The 12086-nt window shown below is 43.8% G+C and overlaps 1 protein-coding gene across 1 annotated transcript in view; it reads left to right on the top strand.

Moving 5' to 3' along the window:
* Positions 1-11055, top strand: part of LOC138983042 (G-protein coupled receptor 83-like) — a 44076-nt gene extending 33021 nt beyond the window's left edge. The window contains exons 3-4 of the mRNA XM_070356445.1: positions 8277-8488; positions 10842-11055. Coding sequence (XP_070212546.1) covers positions 8277-8488; positions 10842-11055 — 426 coding nt within the window. The remainder of the gene's footprint in view (positions 1-8276; positions 8489-10841) is intronic.
* The last annotated feature ends 1031 nt before the right edge of the window (positions 11056-12086 follow it).

The raw sequence follows: 12086 nt of genomic DNA, 5'->3' as shown, positions 1-12086 counted from the left end.
CCAACTTGCTACTGGAGACGCTGTCATGCGTAGTGATATTGGCACAGTCAAATGAGAAAAATACGCCACTCCATTCGACATCCCGATCAGCGCGCGTGTTTGACAAAGACATCTTCATTTGCAAATGTTGACATGCTGTTATTCGTCACTGTACGGACACAGCTGTCAATGAAGAATCACATGCCACTGTATTTGACACTCAAATCATGGTACATGCATGTGTTATAACAACTCTTCCTTCACACGTTGACACAGTGTCGTTCCAAGTCGTTATTGACACAGTTACGTTGGTTGCCTGTTGTTTTTCTCCGTCCCTTCAACCGGTATGATCATGCGGGACGGATGCAAGTTGTTTTCCTTTCTCAGTTTGTTTGTTTGTTTGCTTAACGCCCAGTCCACCACGAAGGGTGATATCAGGGCGGTGCTGCTTTGACATTTAACGTGCGCCACACACAAGACAGAAGTCGCAGCACAGGCTTCGTGTCTCACCCAGTCACATTATTCTGACACCGGACAAACCAGTCCTAGCACTAACCCCATAATGCCAGACGCCAGGCCGAGCAGCCACTAGATTGCCATTTTTAAAGTCTTAGGTATGACCCGGCCGGGGTTCGAACCCACGACCTCCCGCTCACTAGGCGGACGCCTTACCACTAGCCACCGTGTTGCGGTCCTTTCTCAGTTCACACGGCAGTGGGATACAGTTAAGTAAATGCCAATAAAAGCGTATTCCACCCAAAGGACACCCCACTCAACGTGCACGTTGGAAAAATAATCTTAAATCGGAAATGGTTGGTTGGTTGGTTTTTGGGGTTTAATGTCTCTTCAGCAGATGCTAGCTGCTATTCGAGACCGATGCAGTTATTTTCTTTTCCCTTCATATGGCAAGTTCTACGTTTCAGACTATTTACATTCAAATCTATCACTGAAAAAGAAGGTTCTAAAAATTAATAATTTTCACTTCTGGTACTTTAAATCTTGTAAAAAATCTTGATCTCTTTTAAAAAGTTAAAAATCTTGTCCGGGGGAACATCCCGGAATAAAACCTTCAGTGTTTCCGCATTGTAGTGTTTGTCTCGAAATTCTTGAACGTCTACACATTTTGTGAGAACATGTTCTAATGTCCATGGTTCGTCACATCCAAAACAGTATGGTGGATCTTCACCTTTCAGCAGATACGATCGTGTAATGTGACTGTGCCCAATGTGTAAGCGACAGAGAACTGTCTCTTCTTTCCTGTTGAGGCGACATTGGGGTAGGCTGTCCGACAGCTGGGGGACGATCTTATGAAGTTTATTTTCTTCACATTCGTCCCATTCACTCTGCCATAGGTACTTTATGTACATGTTGGTGCGAGTTCTGAAATCTGAATGCTTTGTGTGTTTGTCAGTGATGAGTCTTTCTCTGGCTTCTTTAGCAGCTTGATCAGCTGCAGAGTTGCCTCTAATTCCAACATGGGATGGCACCCATGCAAACACAATCCTTTTGCCTTCTTCAATCAGAGATGCATGTAGCTCTTGGATTTCGACCAACAGTGGGTGATCTAGCTGAGTTCTCTTCACGGCGGTAAGAGCCGATAGGGAATCCGACAGAATCAGGAAGTCTTTCTTTTTTGACTGATATACCTGTTTCAGAGCTAGCTGTAAAGCTTTCAACTCTGCAGAAAATACAGAACTGTCATCCGGAAGACGGGCCGAAAAGGCCCTATCGAGTTTAGGACCTGTGACAGAAGCTGATGCCACTTTACTTTCAGCTTTGGACCCATCAGTGTATATTCGTTGATGGGAAGGGAACTCGGTACAGAACTGGCTAAAACACTGTTTAAAAATCAAATCATTTGTCTCTGACTTCTTTAACCTTGTCAGATCGAGTCGAACAACTGGATCTGGCAATGTCCATGGAGGTGTTTCTGTCCATCGATTTTCACTAACATGATCGAGTTTTATCTTTGATTCGGCCAGATGTGACTGAATCCGAGAAGACAGAGGTGCTCGATCATTTGGGTGACTTTCAAAAAATTCAGAGCATTGTGGTTGAAATACGCATTGGTAGGCTGGATTTGTAGGCATAGCTTTCAGTTTCAACACATAATTTAGGGTGAGTTTCAGGCGTCGCAGCCTCAGAGAGGGTTCTTTGGCCTCAAAATATAAGGACTGTACTGGAGACGTCCTGAAAGCTCCCAGACAAAGACGTATACCCTGGTGGTGTATTGTGTCTAATAGCCTTAGGTTGGATTTTGCGGCTCCACCATAGACGACACAACCATAGTCCAACTTGGATCGGATTAAAGCACGGTAAAGTCTGAGTAGGACTGTGCGGTCAGCACCCCAGTCCGTATGAGACACCACTTTCAATACATCCAGAGCTTTCAGACATGATGTTCTCAGATACTGGATATGTTTAAGGAATGTTAGTCGACGGTCAAAGGTCAGTCCTAGGAATTTAAATTCTTCAACAACCTTAACAGGATTACCATTCAGGACCAGAGAGGGTTCTGGCATGGCTCCCCTTTGTTTGCAAAGATGCATACAGACAGTTTTGCTGGTGGAAAATTTGAAACCGTTCTCTGTTACCCATTTTTGCACCTTGTCTATACATAATTGAAGCTGCCTTTCCACTCTATGTAGGGATTTGCCACGCACACAAAGTGCAAAGTCATCAACAAACAAGGATGACTCGGATCCTTTCAGTACTGCCTTTACTATGTTATTGATTTTGATGTTGAACAACATGGGTGATAGAATGCTTCCTTGAGGAACACCCATCTCTTGTTGACAGAACTCTGATAGGTTGGGACCGACCCGTACTGTAAAAAATCGATTACTTAGAAATCCTTCCACAAAAACAGGGAGACGTCCACGAAAACCCATTTCATGCAAATCAGCTAAAATACCGTGTTTCCAGGTCGTGTCGTAAGCCTTCTCGAGGTCAAAAAATATAGCTAGTACATGTTCAGATCTCGCAAAGGCCTCTCGAACGAAGGTCTCAAAACGTACCAAATGATCAGTGGTGCTGTGTCCCTTTCGGAAGCCACATTGCACATCACTTAAGAGGTTTTGTTTTTCTAGGCACCACACCATCCTAGCGTTGACCAATCTCTCCATGGTTTTACACAGACAGCTGGTCAAGGCTATCGGACGGTAGTTGCTGGGGTTTGTATGATCTTTACCTGGTTTTGGAATGGGGACAATCATCGCTTCTTGCCATGAAGGTGGAAAGGATCCACTCTCCCATATGTGGTTAAAAACCTTCAGCAAGACCAGAAGACAACTTTCTGGTAGGTGTGTGAGGAACTGATAATGTATTCCGTCCAGCCCCGTTGCTGAGTTGTTGCATTTTTGTAAGGCTTGTTTGAGTTCAGTTATACTGAACAACTTGTTGTAGTTCTCCTCATTCTGAGATGAGAAGTTTATGGGTTTACGTTCTTGGGTGGCTTTGATTTTTTGAAAATCTGTGCAGTAATTTTCTGTTGATGAGTTTTTTTCCATTGTTGAAGCCAGAACGTTTGCTACTTCATTCTTTTGGGTTATAAGGGATCCATTTACCACAAGGTGGTTAATTGATGCAGATCCTTTTTTCCCTTTGATTTTACGAATAGCATTCCAAACTTTACTTGATGATACCTTAGAGTTTAAGTTTGAGCAAAAAGACCTCCAGGATGTTCTTTTAGAATGTTTTATGACAGTGCGACTCTTAGCGCGAAATCTGAAGAAAGTCAACTTCTTGCTAAGGGTCGGGCATCTGTAGAACCTGTGTAGACTTCTCTTTCGCTCAGATCGGGCTTCTTGGCATTCTTTATTAAACCATGGCACTTTAATGCGGTTGTTTGAAGATGTTTTTGGGATGTACTCAGTGGCAATGTCTTGTAGAGTGTTTGTAAAAATAGATGATGGGTCGTCACTTCCATCAAAGACAGTGTCTTCTGTGAGTTGGACAGAACATTCGGCAGTAAAAGACAGCCAGTTTGCCTTGTTCAGGTTCCATCTCTGGGGGGAAGCTTCTTCCAATCCATCTATTTGAGACATCAAGATAGGGAAATGATCGCTACCACATGTGTCATCATAGACTTTAAATTCAAAGTCTAGAACAAGAGAGGTGTCGCAAATAACTAGATCTAGTATGGACTTGCATCCTGTTGCTGGATGGAGATATGTTGGTACTCCATCGTTTAAAACGCATAGATTACGATTGTCTAAAAAATCTTCTAGAATTCGTCCTCTCGTACTTAGAGAATTGCTGCCCCATAAAGGGGAATGAGCGTTAAAATCTCCCATTAAAACAAAGGGAGCTGGAAGCTGATCAATAAGATTTTCAAGATCGTGCTTCGTGTAACATTTGGATGGTGACAGATATACACTGCAGAGAGTGATGGTTTTATCTAATGTCACTCGTGCTGCGACGGCTTGAATGTTTGTACATAGGTTGATCTCACTACAAAGTACACTTTTCTTAATCAAAAGAGCAACTCCCCCAGACGTGTTATTGTCTGAATGGTTTCTAAAAACATTGTATCCAGATACATTAAAATCTTTGTTTGGTTTCAGCATTGTTTCCTGTAATGCTGTAGCAACAGGATGAAATTTGTGTAAAAGTAGACATAATTCTTCATAGTTAGCTTGGACCCCTCTACAATTCCATTGAATAAAATTGGCTATGTTTGTTTAGTTTTAAGAAATTTCTGCCTCCATACCCTCTTCGTCGGATAAACTCCCAAAATGATTGTATAGTGTGATGGGATTTTTCTCCATTTTTGGGGTGCGAGGCGATCTTTGGGGCAGAGTAACTTTTCCCTTGTCCGGAGGTGTTCGTGGTGTGGATTGAGTAAGGTCCACTACCTCCACTACCTCGACGGCCCCCTTCCTGTGAGTTGCCCTGTGAACGGGCTTCTGGGTTGGGGTGGTGAAGCGAACCTCACCAGGAGACCCCATAGGGTCCTCAATTGGGGTGGTGAAGCGAACCTCACCAGGAGCCCCCACAGGGTCTCCAGTTGGGGCGGTGAAGCAAACCTCACCAGGAGACCCCATAGAGTCTCCAGTGGGGATAGCCCCACCTGTGCTTTCATCTGTCTGTGTACAAATACTTTTGTTTCTTGTGGGCTCTGTCCTTTTCAACATGGACGGGCCTGCCTGGACACCCACAGACCTATATGAAATACTGGTCTGGGTGGGTGTTGACTTTGTTGCAGGTCTTTGACTGACTGCTGCCGCAAAACTTTTCTGGAAGGAAAAAACATTCGTTTTTTCAACCTCCTTCCTGGCGTCTGAGAAAGACATCTTTTTCTCCGTTTTTGTTTTTTGAATGGCCTGTTCAAACTTGTATTTTGGACATTCTCTGGAGGACGGGGAATGGTTTCCCTTACAGTTTGTGCAGGTGGGTGGTGATGTGCAGGGACCTTCGTGAGGATCTCCGCCACACCTCTCGCACACTGCCTTCTGTTTACATCCAGCCTTTGAATGTCCAAATCTTTGGCATTGGAAACATCTCATTGGTGATGGAATATACAAAGTCACTCTTATTTGAACAAATCCCACTTTTATTTTCTCAGGGATGGTTGGGGTACAAAAAGTGACGAAAAGGGTGTTGGTGGGTACTCTGATATCGCCCTTCCTGATCAACACCCGGTACACATCAATGACACCTTGATCCTTTAGACCTTCTTTTATTTCAGCCTCACTGAGGCCCTCCAGCTCTCGGCATCGGATGACTCCTTTGCTGGTGTTCAGGCCTCTGTGAGGACTGACCTTGACCGGTCTATCAACAAATTTCTGACCATTCAGACGGAGAAGACCATCTGATGCCTTTTTTGAAGGACATTCAATCAGTAGAGAACCATTACGAAGCCTCTTAATGTTGTCTATCGTTGATGATACTCCTGCAATAACCTTCTGTATCGCAAAAGGCGAAAGTTTGGAGATGGGCTGTGCCTCATCTGCAGTCTCAACAACAATGAAACGGGGCCAGGCCTCGCTGATGTTGTTCTTTGTTGCTCTGACTCGGACTTCATCGTCAGAGTCAGAGTCAACGCAGTATCTTCGTTTGTTTCCGTTTCGGGTGCTTGAAAAAAAAGAAGAAAAAGAAGAGGTGGCCATGTTTGAGGCCTTTATCTTCGTCGCATCTGATCCCCACCCACCACGGAGCCCAACAAGGGGACGCTTAGGTGGAGCGGTTATCCAACTCCAGAGCGCCAAGGATACAGATGGATATACGCAGCGATAAGAGGAAACATATGGTATCAATCTGTAATAGGAGATTTAACTCTTTCCAAGCGGAAACGGGTTAGGTAACAACTTGGCATAATGTTCGTCAACTCTTTCCAAGCGGAAACGGATTAGGTAACAACTTGGCATAGTGTTTGTCCCGAATACCGCCGCCCCCTCCTACCGCCGCTTGCTCCTTTAGCCAAAGGTCCGATGCAATATGCTCAAGACATATACCCAGACTTGACCAGCCGATTGATTGAAGCGGGTAAGCCTTTTTCAACCTCCTGTCTTAGATAAAGACTGGGCCAAAATGATGTGTTGGCGCTACAAAGTCGCAACTAAGTAAACCCCTCAATCATCAGGTCACCAGCCCAAACCGGTACAGGTCGCAGCGCACGGCAAACACGCTGGGTCTTAAGAAGACCACAGAGAAATAAGGATGTGGAAAAGAAGACTTTTGGGAAGTGAAATAAAGGTGACGGATCCAGTCAGGTAGAAATAAGACAAGAAAGGAATCAGAAAACTGCAGGGAATAGTAGGGAGAGTTTTTTGGAAGGAAATATAGGTGAAAGGACTGGTAAGGCAGAAATAAGACAAAAGAAGAGAAGTAAAGGGGTGGGGTAGCTTGGTGGAAACACTCCCGCCGCGTGAAGGCGACCCCATGGGAGCAAATCGGAAATGTTAACACGCTGTCAGAAATAGTCACGTTGACATACTTGACTTACTTTCAATGAAGAAGCACTTAGCTATCACACTATTTCACCCGTCAGAAAAATTAGGCAGATGCGTTTGAGTGAAGATCTGTGTGTTGGGCCAGTTTATTGTAAAACCAGTGATATGGACTGGGTGGCCGAGTGGTAACGCACTTGCGCTCGGAAGCGAGAGGTTGCGTGTTCGACCCTGGGTCAGGCCGCAATTTTCTCCCCCCTTTCCTAACCTAGGTGGTGGGTTTAAGTGCTAGTCTTTCGGATGAGACGAAAAACCGAGGTCCCTTTGTGTACACTACATTGGGGTGTGCACGTTAAAGATCCCACGATTGACAAAAGGGTCTTTCCTGGCAAAATTGTATAGGCATAGATAAAAATGTCCACCAAATACCCGTTTGACTTGGAATAAAGGCCGTGAAAGGTGAATGCTCGCCTAATAGGCTACTGAGCTTTACTGGCCGATGTGAATGCGTTATATATTGTGTGTAAAAAATGTCTGTTTGTCTGTCTGTCTGTAAAAAATTCCATTTCAAACGGCAGAAATTAAAATGTAAGCGCCTAGGGCTATATCTAGATTAGGCGCATAAAAAATGATCACAATAATAATAATAATAATAATATGACTGGAAAGGGCATCTATTCCACTGTTGTTGTTTTGTTGTTGTTGCTTTTAATGCAGGAACCTTGATTGTTGATATGCACTTATTTTTATGACAGGTAGTAAACATTCAACATCCCACTCATCGTGTGTGGACAAAAACGACTCTTCATTCACAAGTTTTGACACGCTGGCATTTATTGCCATATTGACGCAGTTGATTTATTGTTAACCAAGAGTTGTATATCACTCTGTTTGACACAGTTGAGTTATTGTTAACCAAGAGTTGTATATCACTCTGTTTGACACAGTTGAGTTATTGTTAACCAAGAGTTGTATATCACTCTGTTTGACGCAGTTGATTTATTGTTAACCAAGAGTTGTATATCACTCTGTTTGACACAGTGCATGGATGGCAACGAATCAATACATTCGGAAACGCTGTCATTCATAATCGTTCTTGACACAGTTGAGTTACTGTCCTTTAAAGGAGCGTATACAACTGCATTCGACAAGCTGCCATTCACGGGCAAATTTACACAATTGAGCCATGGTCAACTAAGCAGTGTATACCAATCTGTTCGACCATCCACTCAACGTACATGGATGGAAAAAACAGTTTATTGTACCTTTTTTCAATATTTTTACTGACCGCACACAAACTTAACTGTAACTGAATAAAACGTTCCCGTGTCATTCCATTCATATTTTTTTTTATAAAGGTATATTTAAAAGTTTATATGCAATTTCTTTCTTTCTTTCTTCATCCAGGTGTTCTTCGCCTGTCACTGGATCGCCATCAGCAGCACGTGCTACAACCCCTTCGTGTACTGCTGGCTCAACGAGAACTTTCGCGAGGAGGTCAAGTCACGCTTCAGGTGGTGCTTCCGATGCTGGCTGAGGATCAAGCCGTGCAAAAGCAAGGAGAAACTGGCAAAGGATGCCAAGCGTAGGAGACCGGACACCAGCCTGGGCAGGAGCAGGTGTGTGTGTCCGCGCGTGTGAGTGTGATTGTGTGTGCGTGTGAGTGTGTGTGTGTGTGTGTGTGTGCGAGTGTGGTTGTGGTAGATCGAGAGAACGGATATATTGAGTCATGTTTGTTTTAAAGCCCTTTAAACAACTTATCACGTGTCCGTTCCGGCCTGAATTGGAATCTCTGATCCGAGGATCAAGTCCAAACTGAGCCACGAGATCTGTTTACGAACTTTCGCCACCACCATCAAGCTCGCCGCTGTTAACCATCTCTGCCTGTCTCTACGAAATCGAACCTTGGAATATTGCGGATGAACGCTGGAGAACAGCGACAAAAATCTGCAGATTAATTACCTCAAGATACGAACAAAGTGCCGCACATAATTGGTGATTTTGTCATTGATACTTTCTAATTAGAGGGGGCGAGCTTCGGGATTGACATTGGAGAGGGTGTGTCGCAGATGAGGTGTTCTAATGATGAAGTTTAAAAGTCGCAATGTTCTATTCAAGATAATTTGAAAATATAGTTAGTTAGTTAGTTAGTTAGTTAGCTGTTGCTTTTCGGCTCCAGCGGACCATAATAGGCCAAATCAGGACCCCCAAGTCTTTCTTTCTTTCTTTATTTGGTGTTTAACGTCGTTTTCAACCATTCAAGGTTATATCGCGACGGGGGAAAGGGGGGAGATGGGATAGGGGAAAGGGGGGAGATGGGATAGAGCCACTTGTTAATTGTTTCTTGTTCACAAAAGCACTAATCAAAAAATTGCTCCAGGGGCTTGCAACGTAGTACAATATATGACCTTACTGGGAGAATGCAAGTTTCCAGTACAAAGGACTTAACATTTCTTACATACTGCTTGACTAAAATCTTTACAAACATTGACTATATTCTATACAAGAAACATTTAACAAGGGTAAAAGGAGAAACAGAACCGTTAGTCGCCTCTTACGACATGCTGGGTAGCATCGGGTAAATTCTTTCTCGTCCCAACCAATATGGGACTCCCCCTAACCCGCGGGGGGTACCCCAAAAGTCAATCATTCTTTCTTTCTTTCTTTATTTGGTGTTTAACGTCGTTTTCAACCACGAAGGTTATATCGCGACGGAAGTTAATCATTGCACATTTTTAGATTAAAACACTTCTAATACATAAAATCCGTAACGTCACCCGAAGGCAACAAAAAAGTCAAAGCAAAACCCTATATGTCAAATAAACTAGGTTGTTTTAAAATTCAAATCTTAAAATAAAGACCAGACTCCTTTAAAAACCCCAAAAGAGCTGAAGAGCTGACCTCTGTAAAAAATACTTTTCAAGCTCGAGGTGCCAAAATACTTTTCTCGTTGATCATACAGATCAGCACACTCGGTGATAAAATGACTCACAGTAAAACCGGTATCACAGGCGTGGCACCATGGTGCCTCTTCTCTTTTAAGCAGATGAACGTGAGTTAGATAAGTGTGACCAGTATGTAACCTGGCCAAAACACTTTCTTCTTTTCTATTTGAAGCCACTAAAGGAAGTGGCTTTAACAGGTCAGGAAGAGTTTTATACAATTTGTTTTCCGTGCAGGCAGACCAACGGTCTTGCCAGAGTTTTAAGCTGTAACAAAGTGTCTTCCTACGCAAGTCAGTAAAAGGAACAGACTGCTCAGGGAGACGAGGAACCGTCAAATCTAGAGCATCCTTTGCTGCCTTGTCAGCAACCTCGTTGCCGTGTATGCCCATATGACTGGGCGCCCACATAAAATTGATAATCTTGCCTTCAGAAATAAGTTTAGTATGAAGGTCGTGAATGTCGACCAAAAAAGGATGAGTAAACTTTCTGGTGGATATCGCTTATTTGAAAATATAAAACGAATAATGCAAAACAAGAGTGGTTATTTTGTTGACCTAAATAGGCCTTTTCTTTCTCTTCTCCTTAACCCTTTTTCACCACCCCCCCTCCTCTGTCTGCAGTACCCCCCCCCCCCCTCCCTTTTTTTTTTAGTTCGTGAAATTTGTTTCTTCATTTGTCGTTCCATCTTTTTCTGTCTTCTTTTTTACCCACCTTCCTCTTTTGTTGCTTGCTCCTCACCCCTCTTTTGGCTTTTCTCGACCGCTTTTTCTTCGTCCGTTTGAATTTGTTTCTGTTTCAATCATTAGTTTTCTTCCGAGTGCCTCTTTCTGTATGGCTTTTCTTCTGTAAACATCTGCAACTCTGTTGTTATAATATTTTCTTTTTTGTCTACACTCAAACCTAATTTCTGAATTGATTTTTGAACATTTTTGGCTGAAATAGTTGCAGACAGTAGAGGGGATGACATGCTGCCAAATAAGAATTACAAATGAGAATACAAAAACGAATTGTCGGTGTCTGATTTCAGCATGACAAGCTCGGCACGTGCCACCAGTGTGAGGCGCGAGGTGACCTTGATCTCTGACCCCGACGAGCTCCTGCACTCGTGCCTGAAGCCATCCGACATCTACCTGACAGAGGATTCTCCAGAGCGGGAGGAGGAGCAGGATCTTCTGGCGCTGCACAGGAACGGCCGTGTGGAGTTTCACGTGGCCAGGCTTCACAACTGTGTCAACAACTGAGTACCTCCTCTACACACGCATGGCGAAGTGATGTTTTTACACTGCAGTTGTCACTTCACAGGACTGTTCGTGTGGGGATCAAGGCTTCACAACTGTGTCAACAACTGAGTACCTCCTCTACACACGCATGGCGAAGTGATGTTTTTACACTGCAGTTGTCACTTCACAGGACTGTTCGTGTGGGGATCAAGGCTTCACAACTGTGTCAACAACTGAGTACCTCCTCTACACACGCATGGCGAAGTGATGTTTTTACACTGCAGTTGTCACTTCACAGGACTGTTCGTGTGGGGATCAAGGCTTCACAACTGTGTCAACAACTGAGTACCTCCTCTACATACACTCACGGCGAAATGATGTGTATTTACACTGCAGTTGGCACTTCACAAGAACGGCTGTGTGGGGTTTCACGTGATCAGGCTACCTAATTGTGCCAGCAAGTAATAAGCACCTTCTCCACACACACATGGAGTGAAGCGGTGTGTTTTTACACTGCAATTGTCCCTTATACATCAAACAACGGTTACAGATGAGCTTTCCCGACCTTGTGTCGACGGCCCACATCAGAACAGCCTGGAGAAGAGTGTCTGCCTCTTCTGTCCTCACGTCCCCCCGACGACTGTCTCAGTCAGTGGACTGATGGTGGTGATGATGATGATGATGATGATGGATGATTGATGATTGATGATGATGATGATGATGATGATGATGATGATGATGTCACTGCATGATGTGTGGCGTTGGATGTGGAAAGGCTCAATAACTGTGTCAACAAATAAGCACCTGCTCAACACACAGATTAGTCACCTCATTTCACTCCGCAACTGTCTGCGATACCGGCTTCAACTCTGCAAGTGAGAGACTAAAATCTGCCCTTTAAGATGGGGTGAAAACTGTGGAATTTCTGTGTAAACTGTGAGCATCTTTAAGTTGTGAACGCCTGACCGGATACGCTGTCAGACAATCCATCAGCGAGGGACTTATGAAGAGACACAGAAGAGTTGTACAATTCTACATAACATAATGTTACA

This window comes from Littorina saxatilis, linkage group LG12 (genome assembly GCF_037325665.1).
Source record: "Littorina saxatilis isolate snail1 linkage group LG12, US_GU_Lsax_2.0, whole genome shotgun sequence".
Classification (NCBI taxonomy): domain Eukaryota; kingdom Metazoa; phylum Mollusca; class Gastropoda; order Littorinimorpha; family Littorinidae; genus Littorina; species Littorina saxatilis.
This window is presented reverse-complemented; position numbering and strand designations above follow the sequence as displayed.